Source organism: Schistocerca americana, chromosome 4, assembly GCF_021461395.2.
Source record: "Schistocerca americana isolate TAMUIC-IGC-003095 chromosome 4, iqSchAmer2.1, whole genome shotgun sequence".
Classification (NCBI taxonomy): domain Eukaryota; kingdom Metazoa; phylum Arthropoda; class Insecta; order Orthoptera; family Acrididae; genus Schistocerca; species Schistocerca americana.
In genome coordinates, this window is record NC_060122.1 from 20163177 (window position 1) to 20189864 (window position 26688).

The 26688-nt window shown below is 42.2% G+C and overlaps 1 protein-coding gene across 5 annotated transcripts in view; it reads right to left on the reverse strand.

Moving 5' to 3' along the window:
- The window catches only part of LOC124613920 (neurexin-1), a 2081056-nt gene that overhangs the window by 188810 nt on the left and 1865558 nt on the right, over positions 1 to 26688 (reverse strand). For all 5 annotated transcript variants that reach the window (XM_047142672.1, XM_047142674.1, XM_047142673.1 and 2 more), the window contains 2 exons: positions 12107 to 12398; positions 6335 to 6493 (listed from right to left, as the gene is read on the reverse strand). In XM_047142672.1, coding sequence (XP_046998628.1) covers positions 6335 to 6493; positions 12107 to 12398 — 451 coding nt within the window. The remainder of the gene's footprint in view (positions 1 to 6334; positions 6494 to 12106; positions 12399 to 26688) is intronic.

Here is a 26688-nt window from a genome sequence, read left to right on the forward strand (position 1 = left end):
CTCGGCCACGATTGACCAGACGTTTTCAATTGGTGAGAGATCTGGAGAATATGTGGTGGCCAGGGCACAAGTCGAACATTTTCTGTATCCAGAAAGGCCCGTACAGGACCTGCAACATGCAGTTGTGCATTATCCTGCTGAAATGTAGGGTTCTGCAGGCACTGAATGAAGGGTAGAGCCACGGGTTATAACACATCTGAAATGTAACGTCCACTGTTCAAAGTGCCATCAATGCAAACAAGAGGTGACCGAGACGTGTAACCAATGGCACCCCATACCATCATTCCGGGTGATACGCCAGTATGGCAATGACGAATACATGCTTCCAATGTGCGCTCACTGCCATGTCGCCAAACACGGATGCAACCATCATGATGCTGTAAACAGAACATGGATTCATTCGAAGACACGACGTTTTGCCATTCATGCACCCAGGTTCGTCGTTGAGTACATCATCGCAGGCGCTCCTGTCTGTGATGCAGTGTCAAGGGTAACCACAGCCATGGTCTCTGAGCTGATAGTCCCTGCTGCTGCAAACATCGTCGAACTGTTCGTGCAGATGGTTGTTGTCTTGCAAACATCCCCATCTGCTGACTCAGGGATCGAGATGTGGCTGCATGACCCGTTACAGTCATGCGGATAACACGCCTGTCATCTTGACTGCTAGTGACATGAGGCCATTGAGATCCAGTACGACATTCTGTACTACCCTCCTGAACCCACCCATTCCATATTCTGCTAACAGTCATTGGATCTCGACCAACGTGAGCAGCATAGTTGCGAAACGATAAATTGCAATTGCGATAGGCTACAATCTGACCTTTATCAAAGTCGGAAGCGAAATGGTGCACATTTCTCCTCCTTACACGAGGCATCACAACAACGTTTCACCAGGTAATGCTGGTCAACTGATGTTTGTATATGAGAAATCGGTTGGAAAATTTCCTCATGCCAGCACATTTTAGGTGTCGCCACAGGCGCCAACCTTGTGTGAATGCTCTGAAAAGCTAATCATTTGCATATCACAGCATCTTCTTCCTGTCAGTTAAATTTTGCGTCTGTAGCACGTCATCTTCGTGGTGTAGCAATTTTAATGGCTAGTAGTGCACTCCGTGTGCACTCCGGGTCGAGTCATTCCTGATGTGGAAAGGGTCCTTCCGGATGCCATGAAGAGCGCAGGGTGCAGCCAGCTGCAGGTGGTGGCACATGTCGGCACTAATGACGTGTGCCGCTTTGGATCTGAGGAAATTCTCTCTGGATTCCAGCGGCTATCTGATTTGGTGAAGGCTGCCGGTCTTGCTTACGAGATGAAGGCAGAGCTCACCATCTGCAGCATCGTTGACAGAACCGACTGCGGACCTTCGGTGCAGAGCCGGGTGGAGGGTCTGAATCAGAGGCTCAGACGGTTTTGCGACCGTGTTGGCTGCAGATTCCCTGACTTGCTCCATAGGGTGGTGGGGTTTCGGGTTCCGATGAATAGGTCAGAAGTTCACTACACTCAGCTGGCAGCTACACGGGTAGCGGAGGTTGTGTGGCGTGGACTGGGCGGTTTTTTTAGGTTAGAAGGCCTCGGGAAAGTACAGGGTGGGCTGCAATCTCAAAGGGTGCATGGCAAATACAGGACGTGCTTGGATCAAGGAACAGTCGAAATTGTAGTTGTAAATTGTTGTAGTTGTGCTGGGAAAGTCCCTGAGCTTCAAGCGCTAATAGAAAGCACAGAAGCTGAAATCGTTATAGGTACAGAAAGCTGGCTAAAGGCTGAAATAAGTTCTGCAGAAATTTTTACGAAGTCTCAGACGGTATTCAGGAAAGATAGATTAGGCTGAATTGGTGGTGGAGTGTTTGTGTCTGTCAGTAGTGGTTTACCTTGTAGTGAAGTCCGTGGGAATTGGTATGGGTGGAGGTTATACTTAACAGCCGAACTAAGTTAATAATTGGCTGCTTCTACCGACCCGCAGACTCCGATAATTTAGTTGTTGAACAGTTCAGAGAAAATTTGAGTCTCGTAACAAATAAATACCCCACTCACACGGTTACAGTTGGTGGGGACTTCAACATTCCCTCGAGATGTTGGCAAAAATACTTGTTCAAACCCGGTGGTAGGCAGAAAACATCTTCCGAGATTGTCCTAAATGCTTTCTCCGAAAATTATTTCGAGCAGTTAGCCCATGAACCCACGCGAATTGTAAATGGTTGCGAAAACACACTTGACCTCTTAGCCACAAATAATACAGAGCTAATAGAGAGCATCATGACTGATACAGGGATTGTAGCTAGGCTCAATACCGTTTCTTCCAAATCCACCAGAAACAAACGCAAAATAATTTCATTATAAAAAACAGATAAAGTGTCACTAGAAGCCTTCCCAAGAGACAATCTCCATTCCTTCCGAACTGACTATGCAAATGTAGACGAGATGTGGCTCAAACTCAAAGATATAGTAGCAACAGCATTTGAGAGATTCATACCTCATAAATTGGTAAGTGATGGAACTGATCCCCCATGGTACACAAAACAGGTCCGAACGCTGTTGCAGAGGCAACGGAAAAAGCATGCGAAGTTCAGAAGAACGCGAAAGCCCGAAGATTGGCTAAAATTTACAGACGCGCGAAATTTGACGCGGACTTCAGTGTGAGATGCCTTTAATAGGTTCCACAACGAAACATTGTCTCGAAATTTGGTAGAAAATCCGAAGAAATTCTGGTCGTATGTAAAGTACACAAGCGGCAAGACGCAGTCAATACCTTCACTGCGCAGTGCCGATGGTACTGTAACCGATGACTGTGCCGCTAAAGCGGAGTTATCGAACGCAGTTTTCCGAAATTCCTTCACCAGGGAAGACGAATGGAATATTCCATAATTTGAAACACGAACAGCTGGTAGCACGATTTTTTTAGAAGTAGATACCTTGTGAAGCAACTCAAATCGCTTGATACGGGCAAGTCTTCAGGTCCAGATTGTATACCGATTAGGTTCCTTTCAGATTACGCTGATACAATAGCTCCCTACTCAGCAATCATATACAACCGCTCGCTCACCGATAGATCTGTACCTACAGATTGGAAAATTGCGCAGGTCGCATCAGTGTTTAAGAAGGGTAGTAGGAGTAATCCATTGAACTACAGACCTATATCATTGACGTCGGTTTGCAGTAGGGTTTTGGAGCATATACTGTATTCAAACATTATGAATCACCTCGAAGGGAACGATCTATTGATACGTAATCAGCATGGTTTCAGAAAACATCATTATTGTGCAACGCAGCTAGTGCTTTATTCGCACGAAGTAATGGTCGCTATCGACAGGGGATCTCAAGTTGATTCCGTATTTCTAGATTTCCGGAAAGCTTTTGACACCGTTCCTCACAAGCGACTTCTAATCATGCTGTGGGCCTATGGGGTATCGTCTCAGTTGTGCGACTGGATTCGTGATTTCCTGTCAGGAAGGTCGCAGTTCGTAGTAATAGACGGCAAATCATCGAGTAAAACTGAAGTTATATCAGGTGTTCCCCAGGGAAGAGTCCTGGGACCTCTGCTGTTCCTGATCTATATAAATGACCTGGGTGACAATCTGAGCAGTTCTCTTAGGTTGTTCGCAGATGATGCTGTAATTTACCGTCTAGTAAGGTCATCCGAAGACCAGTATCAGTTGCAAAGCGATTTAGAAAAGATTGCTGTATAGTGTGGCAGGTGGCAGTTGACGCTAAATAACGAAAAGTGTGAGATGATCCACATGAGTTCCAAAAGAAATCCGTTGGAATTCGATTATTCGATAAATAGTACAATTCTCAAGGCTGTCAATTCAACTAAGTACCTGGGTGTTAAAATTACGAACAACTTCAGTTGGAAAGACCACATAGATAGTATTGTGCGGAAGGCGAGCCAAAGGTTGCGTTTCATTGGCAGGACACTTAGAAGATGCAACAAGTCCACTAAAGAGACAGCTTACACTACACTCGCTCATCCTCTGTTAGAATATTGCTGCGCGGAGTGGGGTCCTTACCAGGTGGGATTGACGGAGGACATCGAAAGGATGCAAAAAAGGGCACTAATAGGGGAGAGAGTGTGGCAGATATGATATGCGAGTTGTGATGGAAGTCATTAAAGCAAAGACGTTTTTCGTCGCAGCGAGATCTATTTACGAAATTTCAGTCACCAACTTTCTCTTCCGAATGCGAAAATATTTTGTTGAGCCCAACCTACATAGGTAGGAACGATCACCAAAATAAAATAAGAGAAATCAGAGCTCAAACAGAAAGGTTTAGGTGTTCATTTTTCCCGCGCGGTGTTCGGGAGTGGAATGGTAGAGAGATAGTATGATTGTGGTTCGATGAACCCTCTGCCAAGCACTTAAATATGAATTGCAGAGTAATCATGTAGATGTAGATGTAGTGTACTTCCAGGAAGGCAGAAAGGAGTTGTAACCTACAGAGGACTGAAATGCAGATATTGCACAGGCTATCCAGGAAAGGCGGCTGTCAGAAGATACTCGTAGAGACAAATAGTCGATGGGTCACAGTTGAAAGCCCAGTGATGCTGTAAAGTGAACACTGCTGTATATAAAGGATGATTCAACTAAGCTGTTCACCTCACATATTTCCTTAACTATGTAATACACAGTAATCCTGTGTATGCTCAAATTAACTGTGAAAAATCCTTACTAAGCACAAAGAGTCTCTTTTAACTATATTACTTACAGAAAAATACATATCAGCTAGTTCTTTCAAATGGAACTACACATATTTCTGCTGATAGAGTCATATTTGTAAAAGAGATGACTTCAACAGCATTTCACTTTTCAAAATCCAGTTAACGGTTTTGGAGAAATTACAGTATTTACTACTTAGGATTTATTTGTTTCGAACAGGAATGCAATTCTGTCTTATGTGGAAGCTCACAATTTCTCATCCTAATAAGAAAATACAACACATTCTGTAAGGTAGAAACTAGTGTTGCGTCCTGACGTTGTTGTTGTTGTTGTGGTGGTGGTGGTCTTCAGTTCAAAAACTGGTTTGATGCCACTCTCCATGTTATTATTTTTTGAGTTATTATCTTTTGTGGGTTTCATCATCTCCGAAGAAGTACTGCAACTCACATATTTTTGAACCTGCTTACTGTATTCATCTTTTGGTCTCTCTCTATGATTTTTACCACCCACATTTCCCTCCAATACTAAGGTGGTGGCCCTTTGATGTCTCAGAATGTGTCCTATCAACTGATCCCTTCTTTTGGTCAAGTTGTACCACAAATTCCTTATCACCCCAATTCTATTCAGTACTTCCTCATTAGTAAAGTGATCTATCCATCTAATCTTCAGCATTCTTCTGTAGCACCACATTTTGAAAGAGACTATTCTCTTTTCATGTAAACCGTTTCTCGTCCATGTTTGTCTTTCATATATGGCTACACTCCAGACAAATACCTTCCGAAAAGACTATCTATCACTTAAATTTATACCTATTGAATGTTAACAAATTTCTCTTCTCCCATTATAAAAGTGGCGCAGAGGATATGTAATTACCATTCATCTGTATCATTCACGTGTGTCAAGTGGAAATGAAATATCTTTTGCAAACCAAGAGAAACTAGATACGCTACTTCCTTATGGAGACCACAGAAGGAATTTAAAGAGAACAGCTAGTTGTCTGCACAAAGGTATCTCAACAGGTAGTGTCTGACAAGAACAACATTTCAGCAAATGTACAAAAAATTGTTACTGGGAAGGCACTGGAATTCCACAGAAGATAAGGAGTGAGTCTGCAATAACTGAAATGAAGAGATGTTCGAGCAGCTTTTAGTTCCAGCGAAACTGTGAGTGCCTCTTAGAATAAATAAGACTAGCATTTTTTGCGTCTATTCATATCGATGTCACTTTGACACCAGATTAAACAGCGGTATTGCAGAAGATGCATGGAATTATGAAGTCTGTGTGCAAATTCCAATGATCCAAGATAATTGAAAACTTGATGTTGCTGCAGCATGTACAGTTATATCAAAGGAATCTCTTCAGTCTGCGCAGAAGTCCTTACATTTCCAACACACAACAAGAAGCATTTTGTTTTATTGAACGATCCAACTTGCACACTGCAGCAGATGCTAGCATTTCCTATCCTCAATGAGATAATGAAATTTTAAGAATGGGTTTGTGAGCACATTTTTTTACGATTTCCTTTTTGTTGCAGATGTAATTTTGCAATGTACGCATATATCTTGACATAACTCATGACACAAAGCTATTATTTAACAATCTTTTTACCTTGATTCTGTGTTTTACAAATCCATTAAGTTCTTGATGCGCAATTTTTTTTGAGTCTCTGTATATATACATTCCTTACCTTCACAGCCTAATGCAACTTGAGTACTTGGCACTACAGCATCAAGCAGGAGACTTGGTGACTCTCCATTTAGGTCCAAACTAGCCAGGCATCCTTGGAAGCCTTGTTTTGATGTTACTTGCTTTGGAAGACTCCCATACATATCCTTTCGGACACCACCTGTGAAAAAGTTTCTATTCTATAATATGTAATCTAGAACATACTATGATTTTTTTAAATCTATATGGAGGCTGTTGGTAAAGTATTTCTATAGTTAATGATTAGATCTTAATTACATTTTATTTTAGTCTCACATATTATAATTTATATTTATTATCTAATGCAATTTCAGTAATTTTTTTTTTATCCTGGTGTGCCTTCAAGTACTGTTTCTCAATGTCTTGCTCTATAAATAATGGTGCATGTGATTGAAAAAGTTTGGGGAATTTATAACACAGAAGTGTAGGGGAGGTGGAGACACAAGGAGGAATTTTGGAGTGTAAGTAATATTTCATATGTGGAAATAAATACATTCTTAAGTTATCACCTTCAATAGCGATGTACATTAGACATTCTGAAAACTTGGGAGAAAGAGTCAGCTGAGCTATTCTTGTATAATATGTTATTGCATCCAATCTTTAACTGATAATAATGGAAGAAATTTTTGTCAGAGTCATCTATATTTTCTGTCTAAAGCCTTTTGGAGGAAACCGTACCTTTCAATTAAAAAAATAATAAAAAAGAGCTTCTTATTGTGTGTTGCAAAAGAAATGCAATAAAATGTGCAGAGAAATGATGCCTAGCATGACACAATTATTAAAAGATTGAGTAGAAATGATGTGAAATTTTGAGTACGAGCCTAAGGATAAGTTGCCCTTGACCTAAAGTTCAAATTCAGCATGGCTATGTTGGAGGTGTATACCCTTACCTTCCTCCAGCCTTTGAACTGACCTACTTCGCCAGCTGACATGGGAATTGACAATTTAATTGGACACTGAGGCTCAGAGCCATTTTCAGTTTTCGCAAATGTGAGTCATTGCACAAGCAGAAAGAAGCAATCTCAGGTCTGACTGAGAATAAAAACCTGAGACTTTGAATTTTTAATCTGACACTTAGCCACTGAAGCAAAGTAGACTGAAGGTGCTTTATTGGTAATATAAAGCACTGACATAAGTATGGAGGACTGAAGTACAAATTTTTCACTGGGGGCCTGAGTGAGGAGATGATACAGTTAGAGAACTGAAAGAATGACAGGAGTAACATAAACAGCATTGTACCCTCAGGCTCTTCTCCTAATCGATTTTTACCCAAAGAATGACAATATGGGAGGTGTAGGTCTGTCTTCATGTAAACACTATGCTTTTTTTATACCTCCAAACTAGTTACAGTGATAACTCATCTTCATCAATCATCAGTGAGTCATGTTTACTTCGGTCTTTTCCTTGCACGTCACTACTCTGAAAAACTTTTGTACTTTGCTCACATAGCACGTCGAGTGTCGATACCGATTTACAAGGCGACTGCTGTACCTCTGCATTAAAGTGCAGCTAGTCCCACTGTCGTGTTATGCTGTAACTGTCAGTCAAGCAAATCGAAGTTACAGGTGGACTAACCACTCCTGCGAATGTCACCGATAAACACCGTTTCACTAACAGCCACAACTGTCAGCAAAAGACAATCACTTATCTGTAAAATTCTGCATTCGTGTACGACCACTGTCAGAAGGTAGCAAATCTAAAGACTGCAGAACCAGATGCTGTCAACGAAACAGTACTGTGTAACTGACGATTATAACCGGATTTCGCCGGCTGGTGTGGTCGAGCGGTTCTAGGCGCTTCAGTCTGAAACCGTGTGACCGCTACTGTCACAGGTTCGAATCCTGCCTCGGGCATGGATGTGTGTGATGTCCTTAGGTTAGTAAGGTTTAAGTAGTTCTAAGTTCTAGGGGACTGATAACCGCAGATGTTAAGTCCCATAGTGCTCAGAGCCCTTTGAACCATTTTTTAACTGGATTCCGGTGAGACATAAATGAGGACTTATTTGATAAAAAGCTAAACATTCGCTATGAACAATGTCAACACGTGCAGTACCTACAGAGTCGTATTTCCTGAAACAGAATTTCTCGTGCCGTCACGTGTTCTTTCTTTATTCCCGGCCTGAGTGCAAACACGGAGTTTTGATGAAGTGATCGAAGTGTGGCGGAACGAAGCAGTTCATGGCAATGGTCTAGATAATGTGGTCACTGTTGCTTTTCATAGTTTGCAGTACTGAAATGCAGAGTACACTCTCTCAGTGAAAAATGTGGCACCATGCTGATCATTTACATGGTCTTTTTTCGGCAGTGACTTATACTTAACTACGTTAAAACTCTCTCTTATCCTCTTACTTTTGGTGTTCCATCCCTCCGTTTTTCAATCAGTTTGTTGAAAACAGACATTTGCACTTTGATGATAAATGACGGAAGGACTTGACTTCTGTTTTGGGAAATAGGAGTGTCAGTACTGTATGTATTAACACATATTGTGGTGCCCCTGCATAAGTACTTGAAATAGATTTTCCAGTACTGAACCGAGCATCAGCATTCCAGAGGTACAAGCAAATGATGTCATCTGTTGTTACATAGGCCTTTCTTAAGGCCAAAGTTAACTATACTCACTTTTAATGTAGAGGGACTGTCATCTCCCAAACAAGAGCTTTTGTGTGGACTCTGCCAAACTAACTGCTGCGATGTTCAAGAAACCCACAGACATGATCAAATGTGTCGCCCCAAAATACCTGGAATGAGACTTTTTGCTGAAAGACCTCATAAACAATATGGAAGTGCCTTATTTGTATGTCCCGACCTCCACATTATGTCTACCTTCATATCTGAACACTATGATATTGAAATACTCACAGTATAACTTGATAACTGCATTGTATCTTCTATTTACAAACCACCTAATACAAGGTTCTCTTTTGTGACGCCTGAGAACTTCAACAAACACCAAACCAAGTTTGTAGCTGGAGACTTCAACAGCCACAGTACACTTTGAGGCTACTCACAAGATGATGACAACGAGGAAGAAGTGCTGAAATGGTCTGACACATTCCAACTAACTCTCATCCACGATGGTAAACTCCCCACATCTTTCAACAGTGGACATTGGAAATGTATATATAATCCAGATCTAATATTCGCAAGTGAGCACATGGGACAACAGTGTGTTAAGACAGTTTGCCACCCTGTGATGTGCCAAGTTACTGCAGTATCCCAACCGAGAACCATTCCAGTCCGCAGAAGATACAACTTCCGTAAGGCCAACTGGGAGCTTTTTAGTACCAACCTGGATAAAATTGTAACTGATCTCCAGGCAACACCAGAAAACTATGATAAGTTTGTGGATGAAGTGAAGAAGGTATCATGGTCATGTATGCCACTGGGCTGTAGAACACAACACCTCTACGGATTAACAACCCAGTCGCCAGCCCTAATGAATAAATACCTGTCGCTGTTTGAACAAGATCCATTCAATGAGTAAACCATCTTGGATGGTCAAGAAGTAATGTCTTCCATAGCAGAAAAGAAAAGAGAAACATGGACTAAACTTATGGAGGAAACAGATCTTTCAATTAGTAGCCAGAAGGTCTGGAAACTGCTGAGAAAACTAAATAACGATCCAACCAAACATGCCAATCATGCTAACATCACTCCAAATGAAATTGCTACACAGATTCTTGAGAATGCTAAACCAAGACCTCCTATCAAAAAATCGGACTTCAAATTAGAATTTAGGGAACAATCTCAGAATAACAACGTGACTAGACCATTCAACTAACCTGGGTCAATTAGGAGAAGCCACTCAATAATGCAAAAATAGCAAGACAGCAGGGTTAGACGGCATCTGTCTAGAGCAAATTAAACATTTTGGCACCGCAACTAAAGACTGGCTGTTAAACCTGTATAAGTACTGTCTGACTTTTTTCAAGTTCCCGAAATTATGGCACAAGGCACGCGTGATTGCGATACTAAAACCTGGAAAGTATACAACGGATACGAAGAACTACAGGCCAATATCTCGCCTTTGCCATCCCTACAAGAACCTAGAGAGAATGATTCTTCACTGCTTAACTGCTGTAGTTGATTCACTTCTTATCTCGAAGTAAGCTGGCTTTAGACCAGGCAAGAATTGCACCTCACAAATCCTTTATCTTTCTCAGTTCATAGAAGATGGCTTTGAGCAGAGAAAGATAACAGGTGTGGCTTTTGTTGACCTTTCAGCGGCTTTAGACACCGTAAACCAGAGAGTGTTAGCGCACAAAATCTACAACCTGACTAACGACTACGCGCTGACAAGGATAATTGCAACACTCCTACAGAATCGACGTTTTCTCGTGGACTTCCAAGGAAAACACAGCCGATGAAGAACTCAAAAGAACGGTCCCCCTCAAGGACGTGTACTGTCGCGTATTTTATTTAATGCGTTCACTAACGATCAAGCACAGCCTCAAGGATGCAAAAGTTTCGTATATGCTGATGACCTTGCTTTTGCTGGCCAGGGCAGTCGGTTTGAAGATGTAGAGATAATGCTTACACACGGTCTGCAACAGCTTGGTACTTACTACGAAAAGAATCAAGTCGCACCCAATTCTGAGAAAACGCAAGTGTGTTCATTCCATGTGGAACATAAACAAGCTGACAGGAAACTTGAAATGTTCTGCAATGGAGGTGAACTAGAATATTGTTCCCACTCGAGGTATTTGGGTGTCACTCTCGACCCTACAGTAACCTACAAGGAACATTGTCTGAAGCTGAAGCAGAAAGTATCCTCGAGAAACTGCCTTCTTCGGAAACTGGCGGGATCGAACAACACCTCTTGCCTTATGCTATTCTGCAGGAGAGTATGCTAGCCCAGTGTGGTACAATTCAGTACATGCAAAGCAGTTTGATGTAGCCTCAAATGACAGCTGTAGGATTGTTACAGGCTGCCTGAGGCCAACTCCCACGGACAAAGTTCAATGCCTCGCTGGGATTGCTCCGTGTGACATCAGAAGAGAGGTCGCCGCTAACATCGAGAGGCGTAAATCGAATACAGTGACCTCACATCCACTCTTTGGACATCGACCTGCCAAGCCGAGACTGAAGTCTAGGAAGTGTTTCCTAACAACTTCACAACCCCTAAAAGGATCAGCTGCGCCTACCCGACTCACCAAGTGGAAAGAAAGATGGCAACACCTGTCAAACTGGATGACACCACAGGAATCCCTGCCGCCCGGACACACGGAGAAGTGGGTCGTCCGGAAGTCCCCAAAAAGACTACGGACCGAAGTCGCGAGATCGAGGCACGATCTCCCCAAATTGAACTTCCGACTGACAAATGCCGACACGACACTGTGTGAATGCGGCGAATTGCAGACGATCCGGCATCTCTTCAAATGTAACCAGCTGTAGCACGAAGGACTCGACGTCTGCAGCACCCGATGCTATCGAAGTTGGCCAATTCTGGGTGAATACTGTATAGTTTTCTTTGTACGTATTGCATATGCGTTCATTTTAGTGTACATATGACACGAATAAAGAAAGAAGACATATTTTTTCGAAACAGATGTTTAGCATTTTGGTAAGTAACCCCTTATTTATGACTCTCCTTTGGTGGTCATAATTATCTGTCGAACGGTTCTGTTTCTTGTGTGTTTTCTGCTACCGCAGTCTCGAGGTTCGTTACCAGTGTAACACTGACTGCACACAAACGCAGAGTTTGACAAACGATCTCGCTGTGCGACAGAGCAGACGCGAGAGAGAGTGACTCTCACCGAGGTAGAGGATGCCGGCGAGGTCGAGGTTCTCGTTGGTGCCGAGGCTGGTGACGATGGCGAAGCTGTCGTCGACCATGAGCGTGTGCTGGCGCGCGCTCGGTCTGCCGATGGTGACCGCGTGCCAGTGGTTGTCGTTGAGCGGGGCGCGCGCGTTGTCGCGCACGCGCACCGCGCCGTCGCCCAGGTTGAACACGTAGTGCAGGTGGCCGCTGACCAGCTCCACCGCCACGAAGTCGTGGCCGCGCCCGCCGTTGTACAGGATCAGCCCGTTCGCCTCGCGCGTCTTCAACTGCAACAAACCCGCCGCCGTTTCCGGGGAATATTAGTTGCCTCTCCTAGGGCTCTTTGGAAGGCCTACATTTATGTCTACTTATCGTGGAAATCGATTAAATTTTCTTCCAAAACCAGTAATGCTTCACCTGCGACTCTGTAAAGATTCGAAACAGCTTCATATTACATGAGAAGGTATGAGAAAATGTACCATCACAGCTGTATCTCGATAATGTCTTTATCTATCACACAACTAGTATCGGCGGCACTTTACCGCTATCTTCAGGCACCACCACCGGCAAAAGAGTGTTTGATATTCTTGGAGGATTTACTGTAGGGTCATTGTTACTAGCATACGTGAGTTAGCTTTCATCAGGATTCTATCCTGACGAAAGGGAGCCAAATAAAACAATAGTTTGGAAGTTAGACGGCGGAAAGGTGTTTCATTTGGCATCCGGTGCTGAAGATCCGAGTCCCGCAACCATCTCTGAAAAAGATGGCCGTACAGCCCTTATATTTCGGTTTGGAGTGCACTATAAACATGTGTGTGTCACGACTATTACGAACAAAGATGAGCGCGAGATGATGTCACAGCTAGACATATCGTGTACGATACACCGATACTTTTCCGATCTGTATGCAGCGCCTACTTCGGACACTGTGTTGCCTGATGGTTCTCTCTCTCTTCTCGGGATTATGTAGTCACTCTTGCACTAAATGCTGAATTCTTAGATGCTTTTCACCGAGATGACATTTACGATTTTATTGTCCATTCACCCTCGCACAACGAAAACATGTGGACGTTCAGACATTGACAAATTCCGCCCGATAACGCTCCTTACTTCTGATTACGAAATTGTTGCGAGGGCAATAAATAGCCACCTGTCAGACTCGTTTGCGAAAATCCTTGCAGTTCACCAAAGTTGTGTTCTTGGCAGCACCACCGTGACCCCTGTCGCAGAATGACACAACGCCGTGTCGGTGTCTGCCGTTAACGTCTGTTCCTGGGGCCTCACTTTTGACTGATTTTGACAGGGAGTGTTTGATCGAGTAAGTCGGAGTTTCTCGCTGCAGGTACTGGAAGCTGTCGTCGAGCGTTACTCATTCCTTTCAGCGGCATCCGAGCGCCCGCGGCAGAGGACGGCCGGTTCACCCACCCAGCCCCGTCCCTCACCCCCCCCAACATCATTGTGCTCCTCTCCGTGCCACTGGTTGTCCTATTTTGCTTGGAGCCCTTACTTTGTCGTGTCACTGGACGATGTTAGGAGAGGAGTTTTTTGTTTTTATTTATTTATTTATTCATCCGTAAACAAATTTCTTTGTATGGATGTCGTCACTATACATACATATGTACATTATTTTGTAACATGAGATAATGAAATACAAGTTATATATAACAAAATATATATACACAATTTATCACTGAATTACATAATGCAGAAGAACCTGTTTCAATCAAAAGAAATAGGTCACAAGACTCCTCTAGTACTTGTATGGGTAAATTACAATCTAGAATGTCCACATTATAATTGGTTAACCTGATTATTTATTTATGCCAATTAGATGCTGCATGAATTCTCTAATCCAGTAAAAACTATTTTTTAATAAATATTATTTAAGGAATGCTCTAAATTTACAGAGTTCCTTTATGTTTTTGATTTCTTTTGGCAATTTATTGTATATCTTGACACCTTGGTAAAACATAGTGGATTGGGTTTTAGTTTTATTCATTCTGTCTAGGTACAAGCAGTTACTGTTTCTGGTTTGGTGATCATGTATGCAGCTGTTTGCTAAATATTGCTCAATATTTTTATGAATAAAACTTTAGTTTGCAAGATATATTCACTTGGGATTGTCAGAATACCCCATTTTTTAAATAGCTCACTGAAGTGTGCTCTTTTGTGACTCTTGCTCATTATTCTGATAGCTCATGTTTGCAATCTGAACACATTTTGGGCATTTACACCCCAGAATGTTATGCTGTAACTTATTATAGAATGTATGTGTGCAAAGTATGTCATTCTCTGGCACGAACTATTGCACACAGTGCGTAATATTCGTAAGGCATAGCATGCTGTGCTAATTTTTTCCCAAGCATCCTAACATGTTCATCCCATTTTAATTGTTGATTAACATACATACCCAAAAATTTTGTGCTGGCTACACACTCTTTGGTTTCATTTTGAACTTCAAGTTTTGTCATACTCGGTTTTTTCTTTATATATAAGTTTATATTATTAGTCTTTTTCACATTAAGGGTTACTTTGTTGTTATTTGACCAGTTGTGAACTGCCATAAGTGCCTTTCCAGCTTTTACATTTAACATTTCTGGTGTCCCATCTGTAATTATTATATTGCTGTCATCAGCAAATAACACTGTTTCACCTTGCGTTACCCACTGTGGGAAGTCATTAATATAAATAAGAAATAGTACTGGGCCTAACACAGTCCCTTGAGGTACTCCAATGTTCAAATATTCTTCATCTAAAAGATGTTTCACTAAATGATTTAAGCTACTTGAAATTTGAGATATCTCCAACCTCTGCACTCTGTCTGCAAGGTAAGATCTAAACCATTTATTTACAACCCCCCTGATTCCTAGTGCTTCAAGTTTACCTAGTAGTATTTCATGGTCAACTGTATCAAATGCGTTACTGAGATCTAGGAAAACGCCTGTTACTTGTTCTCCATTATCTAGGGCTTCTAGAACTACTCTTGTAAATTTTTCTATAGCTGCTTCTGTTCCCTTTCCAGTCCTGAAACCAAACTGTTCTTTGCATAGGAGTTGGTATTTATTTACGTAGTCCATAAGTCTGCTTTTCATAATAGTTCCCATTATTTTTGAAAAAGAAGACAACAATGAAACTGGTCTGTAATTCTATATATTTTCTGTATCACCTTTTTTTGTCTACGGGAAGAATTTTTGCGTGCTTTAGATAATTAGGCAAGCAACCTGATGAGAATGACTCATTTATAATGTCTGCTAAGGGTTCTTTTATGCTGCTAATGCAGTCTTTTAGTATACACATTGGAACTTCATCTAAACCTGTGGATGATTTAATCTTGAATTTATGTACAATGCTACTGATTACCTCTCTATTGGTGGGTAGCAGTAGCATTGTGCGAGATACATAGTTCTTTGCCATTGTGTGTTGTGTTTTAGGAAGCTTTTCTTGCAGTTTTGTTGCTATATTACTAAAGTAGTTGTTTATAAAGTTTGACAGGCCCTTAGGATTCTCTATTAAACTACCTTTATTTCTAATTCTTATGTTCATCTGCTTTGATTTTGAGTTACCAGTTTCTTGTTTTACTATATTCCAAATGGCTCTGCTTTTATTGTTTGAGTTCTGTATGGTCATTTCATTTTGGATTCTCTTTGCTTCCTGCAATAGTTTTCTGTATGTCCTCTTGAACCTGAGAAAAAACTGTAGGAAGGCTGGGTCACTCATGATTTTTGATAGATCTCAGATATTCGAGTGTTTCAGAGGATTTTCTGATACCTTTTGTTACCCAAGTCTTCCTACTAGGTCCCCCAACAGAATGTACTACTTTAGGAAATGTTTCCTCAAATTTTAACTTGAATATATTCATGAATTTGTTGAATTTTTCATTTACATGTGTTCCTGAATATACTTCTGACCATGTCTGGCCAATCATCTGTGTTGTAAATTCACACCTTTTTGATTTATAAAAAAAAACCTTCTGTGGCTAAGCACTTTTGCTTGTAACTTTGTAGATATTTTAAGTTTTGCACTTTGACCAAAGTGGTCTGATATCCCAAGGTTTTTAACAGTTACTTCATAGCATTTATGGTTAATATCTGTTAGAATATGGTCAGTTATTGAAGATGAGTGTTTGGTTACTATTGTGGCATTTGTTACCCGTTTGTGATATACCATAACTGTACAAGATATTCAAGAACCTGGTGCTGACTTCACCCATTTTCAGCATATTGATATTTAAATCTCCACAAATAATAATATGTACCTTAGGATTACATATTTTGTCTAACACTTGAATTAATTTAGTGAAAAAGGTTTCGGCATCACCATTAGGAGACCTATATAAACACAGTATATACAATTTTTTAAGGGTATTTTGTTCATTTAACTCTACTACTGAAAATTCAAAACGTTTTTCTTCACTCAAAGAAATCATATCACTCCTAACTAGGAACTGTAGTCCTTTTTTCACATACATACATACATGAGCCTCAACCCCTATTTAATGTTCTGCTATAATAACATGCTAATTCATAAGAAGGTAAAACTATGTATTCAATTTCAGATCCTTTGCACCAGTGTTCCAGTAATGCAGACTATCTATGGCTTCTAGTTCAATTTCTAACTCTTGCACTTTGTTCTTTATTGACTGAACATTCTGGTGAAATATTGTTAAATAATTACAGTTACTTATCTTGGGCGCTGCTTCTTCCTTCCTTCTATTAAAAAACCCTTTAGATGGGAAGGAAGCACAGATCTTCTTTTGTTCACACTGCTACATGATAGACTTCTACTGTTGCCGCTGCTGTAGCTGTTCCTTGCTGACCTGTTTCTGGTAATGACATTGCTCCCATCACCACTGTTGTTCTTGTGTTCACTTCACTGCATCCTGGATCTTCTGTTAGTACTGGTTTTGCATTCCTTGTTGTTACTGCTGTTGTAGTAGCTGTTGATGCTGACACTGATTCCTCTGCTGCCAATGTTATCAAAGCTGCTCCATTTGCAACTGTTTCTTCTGTGGCATCTAAATCCTCAATATCTTCAATGGACAGTTGCTGTTTGAATGTTTGAGAGGAATGTCTTTTGTGTGGATGTTCTGTTGCCTCCAGTGGAATTGGATCATGTATTTCACTGTTTGTGGAAATAGTTTTCATTAACTCCCCAAGCTTTTTACATAAATAGGACTTGCCTTTCTTGTTTAAGTGCATTCCATGTCTTGTGAAGCACATTCTTTCCAAATCAGCTGTACGAAGAAAGAAAACATTGTTCATGGATCTGCAGATTTTTATGGTTGATCCTGTTGGCTTTCTGAATCTCTTTATTTACACAGGACCATTCTGGTAGATCATTCCTGTGAGTTAACCCTATAACAATAACATTTTGATTTTTTATTCTGCTTAGGACTGTCTTTAGTGTTCGAGTAGCTTCTCTTAGCTCGTTTTTATAGATATCATTTGCATCACCGAATATTACTATGCACTAATTTTGTCATGCGTGATTACTATAATTACAGTCTTTTAAAATTTCTTTCATACAGGCACCTGGTTTGACGAAACCTGTAGCTCTGTCCATTCTGATATCGTATTTTTTCTGCTAACCCTCTTCCATTACTATCTGAATATAAGACAACATTTCTTGTTTGATTCCCCACAATGTTTTGTGTTAATTGATTTCTATTACCATGCGTTTCACGTCCATATGGTCGTTTGAGATGATTGTTTTCATCTTGAATACACTCCTCATATCGTTTCACCTGCGCAATGTTTTTGTTTACATCACATCTAGATAGACTTAATTGTCCTTTTGCACAATCCTGACGGGGAAAATCGAGTATTCCATCGTTCACTATACCACGATTTGCTATCCCGAGAATTTCACTGTCTTTGTTTAAGTAATTTACTTTGTTTTTGTACGTTAAAACACTCTCGTTTCGTGAGCTTTTCCGGTTTAAATAGTGCAGTGGATATATACTTTCGAGTCTGTTTCTTCACAAGTTTCTGATAAACGTTGTACGATGTGATTCAACGTTTCAGCATGTGCTGTAATTCCTGCAAGATCCTGTTGCAGCACGTCTATCACGTTGACTTCCAAACAGTTACCCCATTTTTGCACTGGTGTCTCGCGAACGGCGCGGTATTTTTCACAAACACAAGGTACGTTTTCGAGTTCCAGTCGAGAGAAACATGATGCATGATACCATCTGTGTGTTGCTGAACATAGCCTAACACCTTTTGATACAATATCACCACACATACAACATTCAACTGACGCTAAATAGTCACAATTTATAGTAAGATGTGCTAGAATATTACTTCTCGTCGCCTCTACAGAGCCCGAATTAATGAAAGGAAATGCAACGTGTTGAATTTACTGTGGTTTGCCGACGGTGTGATCCAACGGGGCACGATGATTGATCGCCATAAATCGTTAGGTGTCATCACTGATCACTGACCGATGAACGTGGCTGCCCACAATTGGAGATCGGTTACCGATTAAATGCATGGGGTGATTCTCGAGCATTAGCGCCTCTCTCTTACATTATTTGATAAAGTTTGGATCTTAGATGTCTATGTTTTATACAAAGCGTATTATGTCGCAGAGATTTTTCCGTTTGCTACGTAGACAGCGATTACCTGAGTGTTTCCTAGGGAGACGTCACGTTTTTCGAGTACCGGTACAACGTGAAGTGACGTCCCAACGCAGTCGCCGTCGTGGCGTCTGCGGAAGTCTGCGGGGAGAGCTCTAAGCGGCAGTTCTGTTTACATTTGTGTTTGTATTGAACCTGAATTCTGATAGTGGATCCTGAACTTCTTATGAGTAATTTGAGGTTTGGTTTTACTTTCGACAATCCACGACCAAAACTTTACAATGTTGACTACTACACTAAGATCTCGGTGTTGGTTGCGAAGAGGTTATTGGTATGCGGTATGACTTCCTGGTTAATGGGTTTTATGTGAAACTGAACTAGTGAAGAAGTGTGTCTTTGTGTCACGAACCTGACAAACGGATCTGCTGCTTACACATCTAGTGATGGCGTGGTGAGTACAGTTACCATCACCTCAGCTGGCTTGGCCTTGCATAACTTGCTCAAAGATGCTCCATCGGTATATGGAACTGTGTTCACTACTATGCCTAAATGCCGGGTAAATAATGAATGGCTCTGAGCACTATGCGACTTAACTTCTGGGGTCAACAGTCGCCTAGAACTTAGAACTACTTAAACCTAACTAACCTAATTCCACTCTTCCAACCGGAGTGCTCAGCGTCACGCCCAAACCGTTCGCCGCTGTCAGACTATCACAACAATTGGTCATCTGACTTCCAGCTCCTTGTCCGGTTCTCTATCTTGATCTGTTTGGGTCTCGAATACTGGGTCCTGCCCTTTTATTTCATATTTAATCACACGTGATAACCACACAATAAACAAAACACAAACATACACGAGCGCGCACACACACACAATGATGATAATGGTCTACACATGTTTCATCACAGCACTAACCAAATAGTAGTGTATCGCTCCGCACAAGACGTGATTCAGGGTCATTTATAACATCACAGATATCGGGTTACATTAGGAAAGCTTTGCACGACGTTATGTGGAGCCGAATTTTTGAAGGCTGTCAATTAATCGTAACGACTGGCACCCAGTGGAATATGTAGTGGTTAGCGTATAAACCTGACGTGATGAAGGCCGAAATTCGTCAACAGCAGCGAAATTTTTTATTTTTCTAAATCAGATCAAAACACTCTGTCATATCTATTCAATTAATTTCTTTAAATGTAATTTTTTTATTTCTAATTCTTTGCCGTGTCATTTTCATCGTTGTATTAACTCTTTTATTTTCCCTCCTATCATTCGTCAGCTTGCGTCGGCTGTAATGAGCAACCAAGTGCCAACCAGGACTCCTCATCGGTTGGTAACGTGGCATCCCGTGCAGCCAGTGTGAGGACAGTGCCAAGTAAAGAAATTACTTTTATTTCACCGCTAAGACTGAAATTTTGCTGCGGAAGATGGCTATGCAAACAAGCATTTTATGAAAATTTTCTGTCGCGAGTTTGCTTGAAGAGGGTACCCTTAAAATTCCGGGAAAAAAGCAATAGTGATTTTAGTTCTTCCGCTGACTGTTAACCGCCCGTTTCTCGGATACAAAGCATACCGCGTAGTCGCGGTTAGATTTGGATACGAGTTTAAATTCAGCACTACAAAACCCGTCATCTGCCGCATTTTAGTCATTACTCACTTAAAATGAGCTGTCGACAGTGTATCTCCCATTTGCGTCATACCGCTTTACGACCTGAAGATTTTTTAAAAAAGTGATTTCATTTCTCCATGCTTTTCCATATTTGTTTAGCTTTAAATGTTACTAGAAAAATAAGAAAAAAATTCTGGGGTTCAAATTTTTTTTGTTTCTTTTTTGGGAGGGGGGGGCTGTACTGTCACGATCGTGAGCGTCAGGTAAATACTAATACAAAATGTTTTAGAGAATGCAACATTTATTGTGCCTGTAAAACTGTACAAAAATGTACAAAACTCCTGTTGTAGCTGTTTTAAACGAGTGTTTGTCTTCTTTGTTTCTATTTGGGAGGAACACGAAAGTCCTTAAAACATATTTTGTCCTTCGACAGGCACAATGATACGTTACACTTTTCGCACCGCATTTTGCTACAACTTTTGCATGGCTCGTATCTGCAAGTGCGTGGTGCTGGAATATCATCAGAAATTGGAAAATGTTCATATCCATCATAGCACTGCATGGAAGCTTTGCAGGTTGATTAAAGAATTTAGACCTTTTGGCTGCAGGAAGTGCATCTTCTTCTTGGTCAGTCTCACTGTCACTTAATACCCTTCTATCCTCAGGTGGAACTGGAAGCAGTCCTTCTGCTACCTAGAAACATATAATAATATCAAATAACATAATTTCAATTATCTATATCAAATAACACAATATCAAATAACATTAATGTAAACACAAAATAATGTGGTATTGCAAATTATCCATTACCTCTAATTTGAAGTGTAGCAAATCTTTCTGTTCTTTTCTTGGAATATTATTCCCTTTGATGCTTGTCATGTATTGGTTCCATGCATTTACCACAGCAAGGTCCACAAAGTGCAAAATTACTTTCCATGTCCATTTCATACTTCTGAACCAGGCTCTGTAGCATTCCATCTGCTGGTCGCAAACCTCAACTCCACCCATGTTTTGATTATATATGCACACCACAGAAGGACAATCGACTTCAATGTGTTTGTTATCAATTTTGGACCAACGTTGCACAGGCTCAGTCGGTGTGGAACCGTAGCAGTTTGAAGCCCTGATTACTTTGTTGCTGTCTTTCCACTCTACAACTACTAAATCACAGTTTTCAGCAACATGTTCTATACTCTGTCCACGAACCATCTTGCTTGCGTCAATGAGAGGCAAGCCCTTTAGTCTGTTGGCCATTATTGTTCCACTTCCATAGAGCTTCACTTCAGTCAATTTCTCCAGTAAAGGCAATGATGTAAAATATCTATCAAAGTAGATGAAGCTTTCTTGAGGTAAGGTTTGTGCCAATCTTAATGTCACAGAAGGGCCTAATCAAAACTCCTTAGTCCGTACAGGAGTTGAATCAACTTGATATATTTCAAAGTCTAATACAAGACCAGCTGATGCAGTAAGTACAAAGTTCTTTAATCCAACTGGTCAAGGTTTGTTCTTTACAAACTGCCTTAGTGAGCAGCGACCCGTAAATGGTATCATTTGTTCGTCAACTGAATAAGTAACATGATCCCGTGGAAGACTCAGGCACACATTTCTTACTGAGTCAAGAACTGGCTGTACTTTCCACACTTTATTATTATTATCTGGGGCAGAAGAAGCATCAACCACGTGAAAAGCATTTCTGAGTGCCAGAAACCTGTCTCTTGACATGATTCTCGAAACTGGAGCATAGCCATACTCAGTGCTCCAGTATAATCTCAATCGAGGAAGTGTGATGCAGCCCATAATCAGGTTGACAGCTATAAACTTCTTAAGTTCTGTTGCATCTGTTTTAATGCTTTTTCCATGCTCCCACACAGTATACTGATTCGTATGTTCTTCACCAGTCTTAAAGAATTCGTCTGTAAAATATGTGGTAAAATGCTGGAGAGGAGTATGCAAGGGATTTGGAAACTGAAAAGAAAATTGATTTGAAAACAGTACAAACAGCTCACAATGGACCAAATTTTCATTTACAGAACAAAATGTATTACAGTAACCCAGAGAGAAGACGTATATTTTACCTACATTCTAGAAAAGTCCAATGATCCTGGGTGATGCTTGGCTTCAAATGATTTCTTCTTCCACAGATATTTTCCGCCTGATAGGTTTTTCTTCTTTATAACTTGTGGAGAACTGAGAGTGTCTGCTTTCAGTTGATTATTATTCCTTGACGATTGTGATGTAGTTTGAACTGGTATTTCATCTGTATCAGAATCAGAACTCGATGCACCAATATTTTCTGGCACAAACAGATCGTCAGAATCGTCTTCATCACTTACTTCTAAGTCTGATGCATCAAGCAACTTCAAAATATCTTCCTCAGTAAGTCCCTTCATTATCTAAAAATGTTCCAATACATTAAGCCATATACACTGCATTAAACAGCATGCAAGAATGCGAAAAAAAAGTAGTTGAGTAATACTAACCTCAATAAGTGAAAACTGGAGCAATGTCTAACCCTCACGATTGTGATGGTGGAGACACTTTCGAGCAGCACAGCCACAATAATCACGCAAAATGGATATTTCGATAATACATAAATTCTTTGAGATGTCTAGAAACAGACTGAATCCAAACAATTCCTCAGAATCACATACAAACCCAAGTGCTACAGGCAAGACAAAGCCGCTATACGTCACGCAACCACACTGGAAGACAAAGAAGCCCGCCAAAACAGAAGAGTGGACGGAGCTGCGATCTAGTGGCCTTCGGCGGTACTACATGAACCAAAGTAGCCCTCACGATCGTTCATTTCCCGCTGCAATTACATTCTAGCTGCAGGGAACAGAAAGTACGGAGTCGTACCAGAGCATCACGATCGTGGGGGTAGGGGCGTAAAGGGATACCCCGAGGCGGCCGCTTCCAACATCGCTCCGTGTTACACAAGAGAGTATTTCTGAAGTGAGCTGCCGTGTTCGTGTGTCGCCTGTAACCAAGCGGTACCCGGCAGCGGACGTGGCAACACCGTACTGGCAAGTGACAGACGTCAAGCGTCAAGTAATTTTAGTCGGACTATAGTTCCATAGTCAGTGAATACTGAGGAACCGTCTTCTGCTGAGGCGACAGCAGCTTCCACAAGCGTCACAGATGGAGCTCCCACAAGTTGACAACGTCTTCAGAACCTAAGTGCACACAAATGGATACTGCTCCCGCTTCGGACTAGCCGAAGGAAGCCACTAAAGAAAAAAATCGAAGGACCGTTACACACAATCTTCGCCCACTACCGAGAAGAGTCGTGTCGAGGGAGAGCAGGAACCGGATTTACAGGAGAAGAAAGTAAGCAGAGTTCTGGAGAAACTTACAGACAGGGAAGGAAGCAGCCGAGCGCCAGGCTCACGGCGATGGCTCGGCTCCCGCCAGAGGTGCTCTGGAGACTGAAAGCCCACCTCCACCACCGGGCGAGAGGGCCTGGTGGGCAGGGGACGATCCGCACGGATACTGAGAACCTCTCATTAAACGGTGATCGGATGAACAGGCCCCAAACTTATAACATTACCACAGTTAACGGAAATCGAATCCAGAATGCCGTACAGCTTCTCGCCCTGCAGGAATCTTTATATGGAACGCACGCTGACACTGTACTTCTTCGAGAAGTTGTCGCCAAAATTTCCACCCACGGTTATGTTACATTTACTAACATTGGTGCAGAGGACGCAACTGGTACCGCAAGTTTGTACTGCGAAGGTGTTCGTGTCAGCGCTGGTGGAGCCACATCCTGCGAAACTAACGGACTATTAACTGTATGTATTTGTGCGCCCTCTACTAGCAGCCATCGGCAGGAACGGGAGTATCTTTTTCGGACGGACGTACCTGAATTAATCCGCCTACACACCCACAGTATTCTTCTCGGAGGAGATTTTAACTGTACGATCGAGGCCAAGGATAAGATTCGCCACAGCAATGTATGCGAAGAACTTGGCCGCCTCGTTGTCGGTCTCCGGCTGAGTGATGCGTGGCAGAGACTACACGGCGACCGGCCGGCCTACTAACACTTGCGTTTGGTGTGGTCCGCTGGAGGCGGCTGGCGGCTGGCGGCTGGCGGCTGGCCCCGTCAGTCGCTGCGCCTGCCGGAGCCCACGCGAGCCTCGCCGGCGGAGCTGAGCCGCAGCGCGGCTGCCCGGCAGCCCGCGCCTGCCACGCACCTCCCCCTGCAAAGCCTCCCCACTCCCCAAATTGCCCGAAACATTAAGAGGTGTAAAGCGAGAATAACGGCAATCCAGAAGACGAAATTGGAGGGATATATAGTCCCTACACGCACCCCGAGAACGTCCCGCCTGCCTGCACCACCTCCGCAGAACGTTCTGACGCCACAACGCTGCTTCCGTTGCCGACTTGACGGATGCAGCTGGCCACAAACTCACCAGACCAGCACTCGCCACCAACTCAGCCGTGTGCATGTGCGGTTCAGTGGCCTCTACCGGAAACAATCAGTAAATGCGTACAGCTGTGATGCCCCGACGCGTAGAATATGCGCTAATCTCACCCAGGAGGATGCACATACACTTGACCCTCCTTTTGGCAAAGAAGACATCCACGATGCTGTTGACAGGGAGACAGACGAGAAAACGCTGGGACCAAGTGGGCTGACAGTGCAGTTCTACAAGAATTACTTGGAACTTCTCGGGGACACATTATAGGCCACAACGAACGAATGGCAGGGGATGCACCCCCAGAATTTAAAGAAGGGATTATCGGACTCGTTACCGAAGAAGGGTAACAGCAAACATCTAAACAAAATGCCAATATTACTTTATTGAACGCTTATTTTAAAATCGTGGCACGAGCTCGCATGCAAAATGTCTCAGGTTCGATTCCAGGTGACCACCATTGTAGCGGTACTCCCAGGAGGAGCATTATAAACGCCGCTTGTACACTTCGGGACATCATCATCCCCTATGCGGACTCCGAGGAATCTGCTGGATTCTTCTTCTCGGATTTCCACAAAGTGTACGATCGCGTCGGTCACGATTATCTACATATCACCGAGCACGTCTCCAGTTCGTGAAAATAATCCGGAACGTTACTACGAATGCATCGTCCCGCATTTCGATAAATGGATACTTGAGCCAATCGAGTGATCTGTCGAGCAGGGCTGCCCTTATCGACGGCTCTATAAGTTGTAAAACCCTTCCTGACCACACTAACAGAGGAAACGTCGGCGCTCGTTATTGCTAGACCAGGCATCGATATATCGCTTACGTACGTGACCTGTGAATTGCAGTCACAACTCAACAAGGATGGGCTTGCCAACCAGTAATTCGCATGAGCATCTAGGGTCAAGTTGAACGATACAAAAATCGGAATGGGCTTCCGCAGTGCTAACGATGTGGACTGGTGCAGCACCAGCAGTAGCAGTAAATAACTGGGCGTACACCTGGCCGCCAGCCCAACCGGGATGGACACCGGGAACTGGGCAGACATGTTAAAACAGGTTAGGGCAGTCCTTAAAACGTACGCGGACAGGCACCTTAATTTACTGCAAAAAGTTCAAACCATCAAACTTACAGTCGCCAGCCAATTTAGCTACTTGCCGCACGTCCTTCCCAACATCTTATAAATAACGTGATATGGACTGACAAATCCAGCTTCACTCGTGAAGGATTTTCAACCTTAACAACAGCCATTATTGATCGGAACACAACCAACATGCCACCCGTGGCTTTCAGGCACGCTTCTGCATAATCCTGTAGGCTGGAAGCCTGTTAGGAGTGCTTTTGGGCACTTACCTGTTGCCAGACAAATTGAATTCTCCCCTGTACCGTAGTTTCTTTGCAATACTTTGTCTGACGCATGGTTTCAGTATGATGGTGCACCGTCATGCTTTGGAATGAATGTGCGTCAACTATTTAAACGAAGCGTTTCAAGGGAAATGGATTGGTTGTGGTAGTCCAATGTTTTGGCCTCCACATTCCCCTGACTTTAATCCAGTAGATTTTTATTTGTGGAGACACTCGAAGTTCAGAGTACTCCAGCCATGACTGTACACGACCAAATAGCCCGCGTCCATGCAGTGACGTCTCTAAAGTGAACGCTAATCGTATGTACCGGCGCTGTGGAAATACGCGGCGGTGCCAAACATATAGAGTGGAATTATTATGCGCAGCCTAATCTAGTGTAGCCTACCTATCGTGTTTTTTGAACATTATTGGATACAGACGATGTTACTGTATCCACTATTATTTTCTGTTGGCTCTATTTGTATCATGGACGAAACAAAGTGGTCGTTTACGTCTGTAAGAGGTTCATGTTATGTCTTAATGTTTAAAAAAAGGTAACAACACCGAGATGTGGAACTGTAAATTGGATACAATCTGACGCTTTAACTGAACATGTGTTT